Source organism: Falco naumanni, chromosome 5 (genome assembly GCF_017639655.2).
Source record: "Falco naumanni isolate bFalNau1 chromosome 5, bFalNau1.pat, whole genome shotgun sequence".
NCBI lineage: Eukaryota > Metazoa > Chordata > Aves > Falconiformes > Falconidae > Falco > Falco naumanni.
In genome coordinates, this window is record NC_054058.1 from 26,325,253 (window position 1) to 26,342,539 (window position 17,287).

The 17,287-nt window shown below is 36.8% G+C and overlaps 1 protein-coding gene across 5 annotated transcripts in view; it reads left to right on the forward strand.

Annotated features, from left to right (window-relative positions):
- The window catches only part of DNM1L (dynamin 1 like), a 39,299-nt gene extending 22,012 nt beyond the window's left edge, over positions 1-17,287 (forward strand). For 3 of the 5 annotated variants that reach the window (XM_040596629.1, XM_040596630.1, XM_040596633.1), the window contains 13 exons: positions 1,758-1,878; positions 2,476-2,607; positions 2,904-3,110; positions 3,307-3,427; positions 4,787-4,942; positions 5,051-5,140; positions 6,107-6,199; positions 7,755-7,811; positions 8,980-9,057; positions 11,350-11,517; positions 12,230-12,339; positions 14,807-14,966; positions 16,402-17,287. In XM_040596629.1, coding sequence (XP_040452563.1) covers positions 1,758-1,878; positions 2,476-2,607; positions 2,904-3,110; positions 3,307-3,427; positions 4,787-4,942; positions 5,051-5,140; positions 6,107-6,199; positions 7,755-7,811; positions 8,980-9,057; positions 11,350-11,517; positions 12,230-12,339; positions 14,807-14,966; positions 16,402-16,458 — 1,550 coding nt within the window. In that variant the 3' untranslated portion in view covers positions 16,459-17,287. The remainder of the gene's footprint in view (positions 1-1,757; positions 1,879-2,475; positions 2,608-2,903; positions 3,111-3,306; positions 3,428-4,786; positions 4,943-5,050; positions 5,141-6,106; positions 6,200-7,754; positions 7,812-8,979; positions 9,058-11,349; positions 11,518-12,229; positions 12,340-14,806; positions 14,967-16,401) is intronic. The other 2 variants (XM_040596631.1, XM_040596632.1) reach the window with 1 other exon arrangement.

Below are 17,287 nucleotides of genomic sequence, written 5' to 3' on the forward strand. Positions count from 1 at the left end.
GTAGTCATAGGTGCCATTTCTGTTTCCAGAGTATTAAAATGGCATAAAATGGGTGTGTGTGTGTGTGTGTGTTAGATTTTTAGTAGTTTACATTAATCTGTTAGGATGGCTTCATGCTTTCTTGTCCCATGTTGGTTGTTTCTTTTAGTAGAGGAAATACACCATCCTGCAGCTAGTAATTGACTGTCTAGCTGTTAGTTTAAGTGACTGCTTCTAAGAATAAAATCAATATATACTGTCAGTATCCATGTTTGTGTCCTGCATTTATGTGATGGGACTGATTTGATTTAATCTAAAAAGAGGATTATGGTTTTGTATTTACCTTATGACTTTGAAACAGATCTGAAGTTACTGGTTGCATGGTTCTTGTTTATGCAAAGTGCTATTGGTATCATTGACTAATAAATGGCACTGTGTGATTTGAAATGATATGGAAGAGTATACTTAGAAAATAGGGATACTGAAATTAGGCTAAAATTTAGTGTTGGCATGCTTTACCCTCACATCTTTCTTCCCATGAAGTATAACATTTCTTGATTTGTTTCCAGACTCTGGTCTGTCTGCGTAAGCCTTTATGGATTCCATAGCCCCATAACCTCAAGGGAGAACCTCTTCAGGCAGGATTCTTGGTCCAGTTGTCCTGGTTCAAGGCAGCAGACCCTTTCCTTGTAATTTGCCCCTATAAAAATGATGAGCTGTGACTCTTGGATCACTTTTCAAAATTCTAAACCTTAAGGGTCTGGAGTGGCAGCTCATATTGCAGGTTCTGTAGGAATAATGGTATGTAATGAGAACTTGAAGTACTAAAGGTAGACTCTCTGACTTGCATTCATCTGAAAGTTTCAGGACCTGAAAACCTGCTGATTTTACTGAGGTAATTTTTAGACTCAGTAGTTTTTTGGTTTTTTTTTTCAGAGGTAATTTTTAGACTGGTTTATTTTTAGACTCAGTGTGTTATATTTTTAAAGAAAAAGTTCTTGCCACTTTTTTTTCCAGACCCAAGAACCTGGAAAATATTAAGGTCTCGGACAAATCCTGTGCATGTTAGCTTACTTGTTTAGGTGTGCAATATTTACAGATTTAATGAATTTAGGTCACTTTGTCCTTCACAGTGTCCAGTATAAAGTTTAGTTTGAATTCAGAAAACATCGTCACATATTGAATAAAAGTATGTTTCATTAGCAAAATTGAATCCCCTAAAGCTTTTTCAGTGGATGGATTTCAAGCTATTCAGTCTCCTGGGGCATTCAGCTATGTATTTGATGCACTGTGCTGGAAGTGTGCCTGTTGCCTTCTTTAGCAGCTTCTCCCGTGGGTAGTGGTATTTCAAATGCAGTTGCAAACAGATTGCCATTATGTCTGGTCCTGCATACATGCTAGAAATATGTTCAGTCCACTCACACTTGTGAGTCCCCTGCCTGCCTTACTGAGTACTTGTGGAGGAGACTAAGTAATGCCTCTGACCTCACGTAACACGCAAAAGTGTTTGTTGTACTGAGTAATGGCTCCTTTCAAACTGCGTGGTGCCTAAACCTTTTCCTTTAACCAGATCTGTGGGGGGAGCAGTACCAGCCAAATAATTATACTCCTGTTAATAAGGGACTGCAGATATACTAATAGAACATGTTCTTGTGCTGGTCTTTGCTGGTTTGCAGTGTCAAACTTCATGCAGCTGTCTGAGGAACTTTTTGAATGATGAGTTTTAGCTACCCTGGTCAAGACAAAACATCCCTGTGAGTGAGTTTTCCTTTTGGTAGGTCGAAGAACCCTAGCTGTTATCACAAAACTGGATCTCATGGATGCTGGCACTGATGCTATGGATGTGCTTATGGGAAGAGTGATTCCAGTCAAACTTGGCATCATTGGAGTAGTGAACAGGTTTGTCTGTGCACATTGATGCTATTTTCAGAACTTAATGTGAAGTAATGCTTTTGGCTTTTTTACCCATGAATATGGTTTTTTAAGAATAAGGTGACGATGTTGAAATTAACTTCTGAATAAATGAGAAGCTTGTTGCTCACTTCTCAAAATCCTGTCCTTCCACTCAACAAACTGCTAATTTAGAAAGGAGTAGGGACACTTCTGGAAGTGCACTTCTTTCCGCTCTTATTTTTTAGCTTGAGGGATGCCTGTGGTCAGCTGTTAATATTAGCACTGATCCACTACAGATGTTATGTTAGGCCTAACTGCAAATGGCTGTAGTACCTGTAGTACTGTTCATTTTATTTTGCATTAGCCAGGTCAAATCTCGTAGTTTTGATAAAAAGGTGTTGCTTAGTCTGTGTACAGCTGCTGTTCATACTGATTTGTTGACTATGCTGCACAGAACAACAAATAAACCCCTTGTCTGAGGAAGATGTTAGGTGTGTAAAGCAAAAACCAGCTGTTAGATGTCCTGTCCAGAAAAGCAGAAGTGTAATTTTATTTTTACTTTGCATCTGTTAACTAGTGTGTAACTCTGCCTTTTAACTTCAGGAGTCAGTTGGATATTAACAATAAGAAGAGTGTGGCCGATTCCATTCGTGATGAGTATGGTTTTCTTCAAAAGAAGTATCCTTCCTTAGCCAATCGAAATGGAACCAAGTACCTTGCTAGAACATTGAACAGGTATTACGTATTAAGTAAAAGAAAATAAATGTGAGCTTTTAAAGATACTTGAAGCTATAAATTGGTGTTAGAAATATGTGTAAGCATCTATTTTTACCTTGCCTTTCTCTTTTGGTGATGTGCAGTGATACATTAAGGAAAACTCTGGTTCCAAATTCAGTTTCTGAATTTGCTGTTATTTTCCTGAGTAAATGTTTTCCTTTGGTGATTATTTTCTGTCTCTTCTCTGTTTTGCTGGAGATGATAAAGATGAAACTTTTTCTCCTTTCTAATGAGGGACTGTTCTCTATTTTTAGACTACTGATGCATCATATCAGGGATTGCTTGCCAGAACTGAAAACCAGAATCAATGTTCTAGCTGCTCAGTACCAGTCTCTACTAAACAGCTATGGGGAACCTGTTGAGGACAAAAGTGCCACCTTATTGCAGCTTATTACCAAATTTGCAACAGAGTATTGTAACACTATTGAAGGAACAGCAAAATACATAGAGACTTCAGAGCTGTAAGTACCAAATGGTTTTCTAGAATACTGACTGAGCAGTTAAGTGACCCAGTGGTTCTTGCAGGCCTTCATTGGCAATAGTACCGCACTGGAACGTAAATACTCAAAAATGTTTGGATACTAGTAACTGTAAAAAAGGTTTGCAATGAGAGCTCTTTTCTTGTTTGCTACTTCAGTTGTTGCTTTATTCTTTTAGGTGCGGTGGAGCCAGAATCTGTTACATTTTTCATGAGACCTTTGGAAGAACTTTAGAATCTGTTGACCCACTGGGTGGCCTTAACACAATTGATATTCTGACTGCCATTAGAAATGCTACTGTGAGTTGTTCTTCTGTATTTTCTGTTATTGCTGTATGTTGGATCTGAAGATAAGGTTTCAACAAATTTGTGCTCCTTCAGTCCTGTGTATTAATAACCTCAGCTGAATGAGTTAATATGAAGAGGCTGAATCCTGCTTTTTGGTATTTTAAGTCAAAAAAATTACAATATCCAAATTTGCAGCCATTTTCCTATATGGAATGAGTTTAAGGTGAATGCTTACCTCTCATTACTGTAATTTACAGGCTCAAATAAAGCTCAGGCCCACTTTGGCTGTGCTGAAGCTATTATACATTACAGAAATGGTGATGGAAGACTGCCTCTGCATTTATTTTGCATTAAGCACTTCTCTTAGTTACGGAGACTCAGTATGAGATGCCTGGGCTAGGACACATTCAGATGTTTTAATCCTGTATAAGGGACACAACTCTTCAGTAGTTCAGTGTTTACGTGACAGATTTGGTTTCTTGTGAATATGGGAATTGGTGTTGCTAAGAATTAACAGAGGAAGTTCACTTTTAAATTTTGTAGTATATAGAATGTTCACTTCTTAGGGCTTGACTTTGGATGTCAAGCATGTTAGGTCTGCTTTTGTACTGTGTTCTGTTGGGTGTGGACAGACAGACAGGTTTCTGTAAGACCAGTAATTACTCAAACTTGGAGCGCCTCAGGTACTTTGTAGCAATGATGTATGTGCGTGCTGTCACCCTTCTGTAAATGTAAAATAGCATTTAGTAACAGGAGAGGTGCCTTGTTTTTATGTGACATTGAAGTCTTTGTGTTTCTAAAGCTCATTTGATTTAAAAAATGAAATTTCAGGTAGAAAATGTTTTATCTATAGCTAAGCATTGGTCTATATGGTCATAACTGAAATTATGCCAAACACTGTAATCAATTACACTGTAGTATGGTTATACTGAACAGGAACCCCACCTACCTTGCAGTAAGAACTGCATGCATAGGACTGTCAAATAATGGTAACTTTTCTCTCAGAAGTTAGGAAGAGAATGTCTTTGCTTTTATAATAAATTTCATTTAAACTCGGATCCACAACCGTGAAAAGAATTATTCATAGTTGTAAGGAGTGACATTAGTAGGTAGAAATCTTCAAGAATTCTATAAGGATGCTGGTTAATTCTTATTTAACAAAGAGTTTGTCTTAAAGGTAACTTTCTGTTTTACAGCTTTTATATTTAAATATTCTTGTAACATATTTTTCTATTAAGACCTGTTCTGAGTGTTCTTTCGGGTGTGAGTACTGTGACCTGATTTATTCTGGGCTTCATAAGATACTACTCCTTAGAAATGCATATTGTTTTAATAAACAATTTAGTGGCTTTTTCTCTCCTTTTGAACTAGGGTCCTCGCCCTGCCTTGTTTGTTCCTGAAGTTTCATTTGAATTACTGGTAAAAAGGCAAATCAAACGTTTAGAAGAACCTAGCTTACGCTGTGTGGAGCTGGTTCATGAAGAAATGCAGAGGATTATCCAGCATTGTAGTAATTACAGTACGCAGGTAAAAATGCATGTTTTAGGATTATGTTTGTAATTATTGGGCTTTTTTCCCTGCACTTCCCTAAAAAATTCTGGAAGTCTTATCAGTAAATTTTTGGTTTGTTTTTAGGAATTACTGAGGTTTCCTAAATTGCATGATGCCATAGTTGAAGTAGTAACCTGTCTTCTGCGTAGAAGGCTTCCTGTCACAAATGAAATGGTAATTTTCCATCTACTTGCTGGAAAAAGTGTGTGTTTTCTGGAGTCTCTCTTCATGCTTCTGTTTGCTCTGTAATGTTAAGAACCCAAGTTATTGAAGGAATCAATCTACATGGTTTGAAACTTCTGTATTAGAAGATAGATCCATAAAAATGAAAGGGATGGGGGGAAACCATCTTCAGCTTATTGTCCCCTATTTTCCAATTTCACAAGAAGAGTTTTACCAGAACTGGGATTTAGCATCTCCTGGTCTTTCCAATATAGGTATATTTCCCTCCCTTGTATCAGAAGCTGTGTGTTTACTGTAGAGTTCAGGATGCAAAATTTAATGATGAAAATTAAATTATAGTCCTTATTCTGTGTGTTTCAGAGATAAAATCAACACAAATGGTCATTTTACTTGTAATCCCTTTTATATAGTGAGAACTAAAAATTCAATTTCTGTCTTCGAGTAAATTTATTTTAATATAAAAGTCTGCTTTGGGCTACTTATTTGGGGGAAAACAAAGTGTTTCAGTTATTGACTGCATATGTTTGATGTGAAAAGCAAAAATTGTTCTTTACATTCACTATCCCCCATAGAGAGCCATCCCTCACTGGTTCAGATGTTGTTTGTGGCTTGTGGCTGAAGGTTGACTGTATAGCTCACTTCATTACTATACAGCTTACGCTCATTACATTGCTGAGTTTTGTTTATTTATGGCTGGAAAGCAGTTAGCTTAATCAGGCTAACAGGTTAAACTGATGTAACATCCAAAACTGTTGAAGGTCTTAATGTATTACAATGAGTGAATGAACTGCATTCTTGCCCTCTGGATCAGAATTTTAATGTCTTTGGGGCAGTAAGAATGGTCCTTTTTTTTTATGGACAGTTAAACTATGCTTTCTAGCTTCGTAGGTCATTGCTTTTCACTAGTATTAGATTTACTCACTGAATTTTTGAACTGTGAATGACATTGCATTGCAGGTTCATAATCTAGTGGCCATTGAATTAGCTTATATCAATACCAAACATCCAGACTTTGCTGATGCCTGTGGTTTAATGAATAACAACATAGAGGTAAGAAAGCCCATTCTCCTAGAAGTCTTTTGACTCCTTTAGGTAAGAGCCTAAATAATTGGTAAAAGAACAGATGCTTCATTTTCTTTCACTGAAGCACGGATCTACATTTTGAAGTATAAAACTGTGATATATTAAAAATACGGTCTATACTCTTAGCATGTGATCTGTTGATTTCTTAGATTTATATTGCATATGATTTTCACGAACAGTGGTTGATATTTCACTGAAAACAGTTGTGCCTGTATTTCTGTCTGGAAGATAAGATGAGCACCTAACTGAGTATTGGCTAATGAAATGAAATTTTCAGAAGAGAAACTAGATAGTTGTGAAATACTCTTTAATGTTACAGTAACTACATTTTGTCTCTGACAATGTATCAATAGCTATAATGTTCCTCTCTTTTATGAAAGGATAATACAAGTATTGTTTTCTCTGTTGAGGTCCTAATTTTTGCTTCCCTTTGGCATTGTTCCTGAGTCTCTGTGTTACCACGCTTCCATCTCCTTAAGACAGTTTTTTCCATCATTCCCATAAGTCTTTTACAATTTCAGTAGTTTTCCTGTTTTTCAAGCCCAGCTTTGATTGATAATACTTGTTGCTGTCATTGTCCTAGAGAAGCAGTTGTTCTACAACTGATCTGCTCAGTTCTTTCTTGCAGTCTGATTTTGTTGCAGTACTTTGTCCATCTGGCTAAGAGTTCGCTAAGAGTTCTTGTGTTCCCGTGCTTGTCCAGTATTCTTTCACAGTAATGTTCTTTTTTTGAATGCTTACGTTATCATTTCTGCTCTTTAGTTTTAACCTTCTACATGCAAAATTTGTGTTGACTGGGTATGCAATTGAATTTGCCTTGGTAGACTGCTCTTGAACCTAGTTCAGAAACAATGTGTGTGTGACTGCGGTGACTAAAAAAAATGGGACTTTGTGAAGTTGAACATATGTGATTATTGTATTATTGAGTGTTACTTAAACTAGCTCTTTCCCAACATTTTCCTAAACAGGACATTGAAATTTTTGAAGAAACAAAGCAAGTAAAAAACATCTTATGCTTATTCAGTGGACAATTCTTAATTTCAAGAAAAAATCAGATCTTTGTCCTGATTGCTTCAAATTCTAGTTTGCTATAAAGTGAATTCTGCCACCTCCTTCTCCCTTTTGGGCCAATCATGGTTAACTGTGCTGGCCACAGAATCAAATCCTTTTAGGTTACTTCAAAGATTTAAAGCTTAATGAAGGCTGTAGGGCCCTCACTATGCTGAGCCAAACTGTCTAGCTTTGAATTTGTTTTTTAAAGGCTCTAGTTTTGATTATGGAGAGCATTGCAAAAAGTTTAGCAGAAGTTTTTATGTTGGGAATTTACTTCTAACCAGGTAATCAGAGTAGTTTTATCCGCGTAATTGAAGTTCTCATAGGATTGTATTATGGCTATACGACACTGGATGAGAAATTACTAGTGTTTGTCTCAAAAATGTAAGTTATCTGTAAAATATGAATCTTGCACATGTGTTGATATAGAGTAATACATAACTGAGGTCTTGCTGGGTTGTTTTTAAAGGAACAAAGACGTAACAGGTTAGCCAGGGAATTGCCTTCTGCCGTGCCACGAGACAAGGTAAGTAAATGTAGATTTCTGTTGATTCATTCATTTAAAGTTTAATGCATTCTTCTTTGATCGAATCTAAGTATTGGAAACGTCAATATGCTGTGCTAGTAACAATCTTGGGAGCTCCCAAGTATTGACTGACTTCCTTCAGTTTCATAAGATGAAGTAGAACGTTACCATCTTCTAAAGATGCAGTTTTTGGCAGGTTTTATATCTGGGATTTCTGAAAACTTGCATGTAAATTTACATTAATATTACAATTATTTCTTGAATGTCATTTGAGGAAAGGCTTAAAATGCCTGCAGATGTTAAAGATGGAGTCAGAACATGCATGCTTAAATTTATGGCTGAGACTGATTTCAAAACAAACAGGTGATTTAAATTCAATGAACCAACATAGTGACTTGGTGGTTGGTGGTTTTTTGGTGGTTTATTTTAAAATTATTCTTAAAACTGCAGTTTATTGCAGTCTCAATTACTTTGGGAGAAGATGGTGGAGGTGGCATTTTCAATTGACTGTCATGATCCAGTCATGTGTTCTATCTCTGGAGCTTGCTTAGTTTTGGGATTAGTTCAATGACAAGTACGTACCTGGGTGGAAGAACCAAGTGTCATGGAAAACATTGCCTGGCTGTAGAAATGAATGGTCTGACACTCAGATGGAATTTTAGACAGATATTTAAAATATGTGAAGTATTCAGAATCCAAATATACAGAATATAGTTTAAACTCCTCACAGGTTGTAACAAGAGTTACTACAGCTGATAGAAATTGATTCATTAAGTTTGTTAGCTTAAGAAGTGAGACTAAGTTCCAGAATGGATCTACTGCCTTTAATCCGTGGAAGCCAACTGGTGGATGAACTGTGAATTTAAGGTAGCCATCTAGAGATCGCTTTCAGTGATCTTTGATCCTTCTCTTTCATTGGCTTCATATTTATGTCATCAGTATAAGAGTTGAAATAAAATTGAAGGCCAGATAAATGCAAAGTCTCTTCACTGTCTTGGAGATGCTTTTTTCTTTTTTCTACTTACATTACTGTTTTGGTTACAAATTTAAAATATTTTCTGGATTTTTAAAGATGCTAGTAAAAGTGTATAAAATTTGCTAGGTAGATTTGGTGGTCTTCAGTTGAATTCTTCCCCCTCCCCCTCCCTGCATTTTTTACCTTCCTTAGTCTACTAAAGCTCCAGGTGCATTGCCACCTGCTTCCCAGGAGACTGTTACTGCTGCTTCTGCTGAGGCTGATGGCAAGGTCTGTCTTGATATTTTTTTTTTTTTTCTATAAACACTGCATGTACATTTCTGTTGTGAATCGCAGATAGTACGGAAAGCAGTTTGTGTTTAGTGCTCTGTCACTGACACAGCATGCCCTACACAGTATAGACTGTGTCACTGCTGACACCAGTATTTGCAGTGACAGGTAAAGCTATGCCATTAGGTGGCAAAGTCACTGCTTTCTGTTTGAACTCTTGGTTGCAATGTGTTGTGATGCAAGTATGCAGCATAATTTGCCTCAAACAATAGTCAATAGATTGTTTGGTGCAACAATGTTGTAATCAAAAGTGTCCAGCATGGTTGTTAAACTGCATGTTTTTAATGTGTTGACAGTTAAAGAAGGAGGACAGAAGATAAGCTAAAAATGTGAGTTTCCTGCTTCCTGCAGGGAATCTTTATAGGCTTTGTTCAGACTGAACCTCCTTTTTGTTGTTTCACATAATCGTTCAATCCTTGGTTTACTTATAATTGTGAAATGTATTTTACAGTGGTTTTTTACACTTCAGGTGTGCTGTCTCTTATGTTAAAATAAAGCTCGTTACTGTAAAGACTTTTTTTGCTAATTGCTTTCACTTGGAGTCAGAAAAGATGGGTAGTCACAAGTTTGTGTATTAAGAGTACTGAGAGGACTTACGCTTTCTGCTTCATTGCATATGCACATTCAGCTTCTAGTGCAAAGCTGCCATTTCTGTCCTGAACAAAGTAGTTTAAAAATCTAGTCAGTGGTAGATTTTTAACTAGTATTTTCTCAAGAGTTTTAGATTACAGTTGCAATATGCTGCAGACATTAAAAAGAAGTCAAGAGCTACTGTGAGGATACTGTTGTGACTTAAGAAGTTGCAGGAAGCTGCCAAATTTGATTTGTGTTTCCCACAAAACCTGTTCTTTATCAGATGGTACATAACCCAACACTTTTTCTTAGGAAATAATGTAGCTTTGTTTCTGAAACTACTTCGGAGATACAGCAGGCTCCATAGTAGTACTGAATGAGAGTGCCATAAGGATTTTTGCTATTTTGAATGGCTGTCTTGCAGTCCTAAATAATGTAACGGAGCATTTCTCATCAATGGTTCTCTCTTATTAGCAGAAGTTGATTTGAATTCTTGTAGTGTATTTTTTTACAGCACCTCTGAACAGTTGTGCATTCTAGTAAAATTTCTGATGTGGACAGTTTATCTGAGTTTCTTCCTACTATGCAACTGTTGGTATTCTGTTTGCCATGCTTTCTTTCTCACTCCTTTTTTTAGACTCAAGATCAGCCTGTGGTGTTTCAATTGTAAACGCAATAGATAAATTTAGCTTATTTCCTCCTATATCCAAAACAAGACATAAGTAGTAGTAGTTTAGAGCTTTGTATGACTTCAAATGTTTTTCAAACAGCAATAGATTTTAAAGCACAGTAGTAAATAGGTACTAGGCTTATGGAAAGGTACAAAATAAAAAGCATTACTGTTCCACATAAAAATAAACTGTTTTGGTGTTTTTTAATGCTGTTAGTATGTGATGGATGATGCTATCTACTAATACTTCTTTGGTCCAGTCATTCCTAATATTTAAGAGTTGGATGTTACGTCCTTTTGTCAGGAGATTACTGAGTCATTCTTTGTCTGGCACTTCCAGAAACTGATCCTCCTTTCCAGAGGATGGAGATTTATTTTTCTGGTTTGATTTGGTATAAAAAAAGCCCTCCATAAATTGAGATCTGACAGCACAAATATGTTTGTAGCTGTAGTACCTGGAAACATAAATGTGCATATTTTTAAGCTGTTATTGTAAGAAACTTCAGTTCATACTTAAATAAATACAATATATAATATAATAAATAAACTTAAATAAAATACCAAAGAATTTAAATTCAAGTTTTCTAAGAGCTGTGGTTATCTTCAAAACATACTTTCAGATCCTGATAGTATAGGTTGTACTGCTCCAGGGATGTATGGTAAAAGCGGTAAAAGCCAGATGATTCAGGAAGACCACTCTATTTCAGAAGTGCTGGGAGGCTTCTCTGTGTGGCATTTTCATACCATTATTAGGAAGAATACAAGTTTTAAAAGCTTTCGTTTTACTGGTACTTTGTGTCAGCTGTAAGCAGCAAAGAGAGAACAAAGGTGGAAAATGTAAAGAATAGAATAAAGGGAATATACATATGAAGATCTCATTTTTATTGAGTCTTAACCTATAGCTCAGTAATAGTAGATTTGATCAGATACTGCTTTGCCATGCCCAACTTCTAATTCTCCAACATTTCTTCATTGTGCTGTTTGTGCAGGCTGCTCCTGGGCCAGGAGATACATCTCAGGAGCCTGGAACAGGCAACTGGAGAGGAATGCTGAAACCCTCAAAAGCAGAAGAGGTATCGACAGAGGAAAAATCCAAGCCAGCTGCAGCCCTGCCTGCTAGTCCTCAGAAAGGACACGCTGTAAACCTATTAGATGTGGTGAGTATTGAAAGGCAGATGCCTCCTCTTTGTACTTCAGGCTCAGGAAAGAAAACACCTGAATTCCAGATCTTGTAACTTTGCTAATATATGATATCTTTCTAAATAATTACCATTATAGGGACAGGGGGCTCTAGCCAGTCTCTTCTACTTCCTTCTTGCCCAGTCCTTCATCTTCTTCCCCACCCCTCCAGTTCCAGCCTATGATTTGGGATAGCTGGCTTCCTTTCACAAGTTACTGTGCAAGTGAACTTCTTGTCTAGATCACTCTTTGTATAGAAACAAATCTCAGCTCATGTCTCAACTCCAATTCCTGCTCTTTTTTTGCTGAAGTTGGCATTTTTATATTAAATAATCATTAAAGAAGAAAAAAAAACACTTAAGTTAAAAATAGATGGAGACCCTTTCAGTGTTTGGAAAGCTTAGTTCCTTTAGTGAGCTTTTAAAAAAAAAAAAAAAAGAAAAAAATTAGTAGTGATGTCCTGTGACCTTTGTCTTACAGGTCTGGATTTTGGCATGTCTCTAATTTTATTTCTGAAAAACTAGAGGTTTGTTTAAAGAGAGGTTACATCTATCAAACTGTCAGACTCAAAGAGCAATAGTTTATTTTAGACTACACAGCTTGAGTTTTATTTACTTATATAAATGAGCAGAATTAGTAAACTGAGATTGGTGGTTTTGCTTTGGTTTTTTTTTTTTTTTTTTTACATAGCCTGTACCCGTTGCACGCAAACTTTCTGCCCGTGAGCAACGAGACTGTGAAGTGATCGAACGACTTATTAAATCTTACTTCCTTATTGTCAGGAAGAACATTCAGGACAGGTAAAATAAAACTTTCTAGAAATGTTTAAGCCATACAAATGTTGTGATATCTCAAGAGTAATGTATATAATCTTGTTATTTTATCATGTTTGTATGTTTGTAAGCAGAGAGAAAATATTTTTTTTTTTTTAGAAGGGGCAGCAGCAGTAAAACTTGACCCATCACAGAATTAAGCAGCGCTTGTTTTTTCTACTGGCTTGAGTTCTGTATTAAGTACAATGTTGAATTAATTATTTAGGAGATGCTTTTCTGGAGGATACTGCAATTCACATTGATGATGTGCAGCAACTAACTGGAATAAACTCTAGGTGCTGTGTAGACCTGACAGAACTTAGCTTTGCCATTCTGTTATTTCAAATGGGAAGGTGGAATAGAAACTACTGTGGCTAATATTTCTAGTACTGTAAGGATGGAAATGGCAGAAAAGTGGTGTTTCTGCTGTGGGCAACTATGAAAAATGCCTTTGAAGTTGTGCTTAAAAATTTTCATACCTTTTTTTTTAAATGAAGAATGATGTAAAACTTCGCTTTGCTTAAGTCTTTGTGGAAAGATGTAGCATTTTATATATATACACATATATGCACACACACATATGAATGAAAGCTGAGGGAAATACAGGTATCTGGAAACTGGAGTTTAGAGCAAATTAATGAGCTCATAGAAGTTTTTATTCTATCCAGTAAACTGATATTCTCCTCAATAAAATTTTTAGTTTTTCATGCCAGGGAATTGCCTTGCTTACCTTAATTTTACTGCAGTGTCAGTACTAGTAGCGTTACCTCCTTGCATACTCTAAACGATCCCTTCACATTCTTTGCAGTAAATAGGCATACATGAGGAAATAAATAAAATGCTATCTTAGGAATTATAGATTTGATTTATTAGGACATCCTCACCTAATTCAGAAATATTTTTAGGAGATACCTCTCAAAGATGGTACTCATGTCCATCCCATATACCTGAAGAACTAATTCAGGCTCTTTCTTGGATGGTTTGGATGGTATCTGTACATACACAGCTTTGAACCAGAGTTTTGGGTTGCTTTCACTCTTCTAGCCAGGTGACTTCCAAAATATTCTAGGCTTCTTTCTTAAGCTTCCTTTTGGTAGAACTTGCAATGTATTGGCTTGAAAGGGGTATGTAAACTAAATTACTTGAGTACTAATAGATGTATACGGTCTCATGATGATTTCCCGGAAGTCTTCCCACAACTGGCTAGTAAAGAACCACAAAGCAGCAAAATGTAGTAGTGGGAAAATTCCCAGACAAACTTGGGAGTATGATTCCAAAAGCTCAGATGTGTTGCTGGATCTTTGTTGATCTTGGGTCTGGCTGTTTAGATTTGCATGACCCTTGTCAAGTTAATTCTGTAGTGACAGTTGTAGCACTGAGCAAAAACTCTTGATCTGCCCATGAAAACTATTTTGGTTTAAATCTAGGGCTATGGGCACATGGGAAGAGTGATGTGGTCAGTACTTATGGAGTCAGAACTGATTATATGTCAACTCCCAGTCTGCTTTAGTTGCAAAATACTGATGCTAAGAATTACACCAACAATGTTGTCTTAATGGACGTTGTATTTCTCAGCTGGGAACAACCATCAGTATTTTTATTGTCAGGTACTGTCACTCTGATGAAATAACCTGAGGTGCACTAATTCAATTTTTGATTCTGTGTTCATATCCTCAGATTCTGGTACTGTGTTAGTATGATGAGTTTACCAATACTCATGTAAATATTTTCCCCCACTCTTTCAGAAAAGTACTGCTACGCATATCCTAAGTCCCAAAGAAAATCAGGTTCAGCTATATTCAACACTTTGAATATTTTTTAAGGAGGCTTAGTGGCATGGAAATCAGCTAAGACAGTGGCTGCTTGTTGCCTTACAGATTCTATAGTGTCCTTCTGATGGACTGTTCTTGAGTCTTACTGGTTGCTGCCTGCCTCCATTCCAGACAAAGTCACACTTAAACTCTATTTGCACCTTAAGTTGCTCTCATGTTATGCTCTCTGATAATAGAAATAATATGGCCCGTGTTTGAACAGTGATCCTGTTTTCAGTTCATCTGCTAAGTAAGATCAGATATATGAACTCTTTCCTTTCTCATTCACACATTAAAAATTATTTTAGGGTTAAAATACTTAGCTTTTCATCATGGCTAGCAGGGTGGAGACTCAGGTTGGCCTCTAGTGAGCAAAGTAATTTATTCTTATTTTACTTTTTACACTGTATATTCATGTTCTTAACAATGGAGCTATCCTATTTGGAAGAAATTTAACAGCTCTTAAATTGTACAAGGTTCTGCATTTACTTGAGAGAAAAGGGGTTTTTATTTATGGTCATGGTAGATTCATGGTAGTTTAAGCCAAGGTTGTGTAGCTGTTTGCTCACACTGCATTCTTCAGTCTAGGGCAGACCTGGCTTTCAATAATTCTTTCTGAAGAAACAATCTTTATGTGCTTGCAGTGTGCCAAAGGCAGTGATGCATTTTCTGGTGAACCACGTGAAGGATACTCTTCAGAGTGAGCTGGTAGGCCAGCTGTATAAATCCTTGTTGTTGGATGACCTTCTGACGGAATCTGAGGACATGGCACAGCGCAGAAAAGAGGCAGCTGACATGCTAAAGGTATTAAAAAGATCAGGAGCTTGTGGGAGTAGTTAATTAAATTGAAACCATATAAATGTGAGATTTTTGGAAAACTTGCCTTCAGTTTTTACTTTGCTGCTTTTTAAGAGTACGCCAGTCTATTTTCTCTCTGCTAGAGGAATTAAAAGCAGTATGTGATCAGAAAGTATTACATGGATTGAGTACTTGGGAAGACGTGTCTTAAACTGTATTTTGGGTGTAAAGCAGAAGCTGTAATCTGGTGTTATTTTCAATTATACATTTGGTTTTAATAATTTGCTTTTATTTAACTTCATAGTGTTCAGCAGTTCTCTTTTGGGGGATTAAGCTTACAGTGTTTTAAATGCTGTTATCTGTATGCTTCACACAGAGCCTGCTGGCCAGTGGCAGGTGTATCTAAGACAGTACCCTGTAATGTGAACACTGGGAGTGTTATGGCTTACTTATGATGACCTCATCTGTATCACAGTGCATTTGTGACATGTCTGTGCTGGAGAACTCTTCGTTTCTTCATTGTTCAGTTATGTGGTATATCAGTGTCTGCATCAGCTGCACCAGAAATATGCCACTTTGCATTGAACTGCATAGAAGAGTTCCTCTGCCCATTCATCCCATTGACTGAAGAAGTAGCAAGAAATGCTTCTCTCCTATATGCAGCGTGGTCAGACACTGCATGTTTGAGAGACGATACCCAGAGATACTGCTTGTTGAAGACCAACTGCAGCAAATTTAATCTTTGTTATCATATGATCAACATTCGAGTGAAGGGAATGGTCTGCTAACAGTCTTTGAAACTATAAACTTCATAGGGCCAAGCTCATAGCTTGGATTTCTCCAAACTGAAGTAAGAATTTAAATAATGTTTAGTACTAGCTGGTATTCTGAGCTTTTAATTTTGCAAAGTGTGGCAGGCTAGACTGTAATGAGTACATCAGAATGCTGAAAGTGATACAAAATAGGTGCAGTTTCTCTTATTTTGAGGAAGGTTTAAAGCATTAAAACAGTGTGTGATGAAAAAGTCTGCCCTTCTTGAGCATTTATTTATAAATACAAAATGTTAAGACAAACAGGTGTTAATGGGAATATGTGAGAATACAGAAGTTGCTCAAAACTATGACAATGAGCTTTTTCTGCTTCAAACTGGAAGTTGTTTCCAATTTTTAATTCTTAAGTCTAGAGAAGCAATTTAATGACACCTATGCTAAGTTTTATCATTACCTTTGCTTTGTAGTATTTGCCAGTTGCATAATCTTTTGCAGATGGAAGGCTTCAGAGTTGTTAATCGGTGGTGTGTAGGTTGATACCACTCCTTTCATCGTGAAAATGATTTGCTTTTATTGTATCTTTAACATTGTACTTCCTAGACTACTGCTGTTATCTGAGAAATCTCTTCAGAAAAACTAAACAACTGGCTTTTCCATCTTTCTGTGTGCAGGCCCTGCAGCGAGCCAGTCAGATCATTGCAGAGATTCGCGAGACACATCTTTGGTGAAGACGCTACCAGCCACACTATTTATATGCATTGGAGGTTACATTGACTTGAAAATTGCTAGGCATGGTATACGGAGTAGAATTTTTATTTATGAACTCTTGTCTGTGTACTGCAACTGTGTAAATTTGCTCATGTAAAGACAGTTGGTTTGATTTGCAAACAGAAAAATATGCTGCATTTTGCAAAATAAGTCATATTTAATCCACATAATAAATGGCTCTAAATGTTTCCTTACCAGCTTTCTGGTGCAAATTAAAGCAGACCAAGTCTACTGTCTCAGTGACAGTCTCATTTAAACTTGGAGAAAAAACATTAAAGTTCCAGTGCCTGACTTGCTATACAGGTTGCCTGTGGTTAAGATGGACGGTGTAGTCTTGTGGCATAGTTTTAAGCTGCTTTTACAATAGAAGTTTAAATACTGTGAAGAGAAGAGAGCACCGAGTATTTTCTTTCATGAATATATTGCATGCACAATGACAGATGGAGGTATCAATTTTATAGCACACTAGAGTTGTCTACCGTATTACTATGTGTGTGTGTGTCCCCATTTTCCCCCCAAATGTTAAAGCTGCAGACAAAAATCTGAACTTCATTTAATGGAGTATCACATAGGAAGAATTAGCCTGGAGCTTGCGAACAGTAACAGCCTACTGAAAGGTGGGTGCAAAGTTATTCATGTGCACTGGAGCTTGTGTGTAAATGCTGGGGATTGTAATCAGGTACAAGAACGCCTTCCCCTTCCTCCCCACTGGGACCAAGCCCCTGGACCATCCAATAGTATGTTTGTTCTGGCAGAATTGAAAAATAAAAACCGATTTCAAAACTGTAA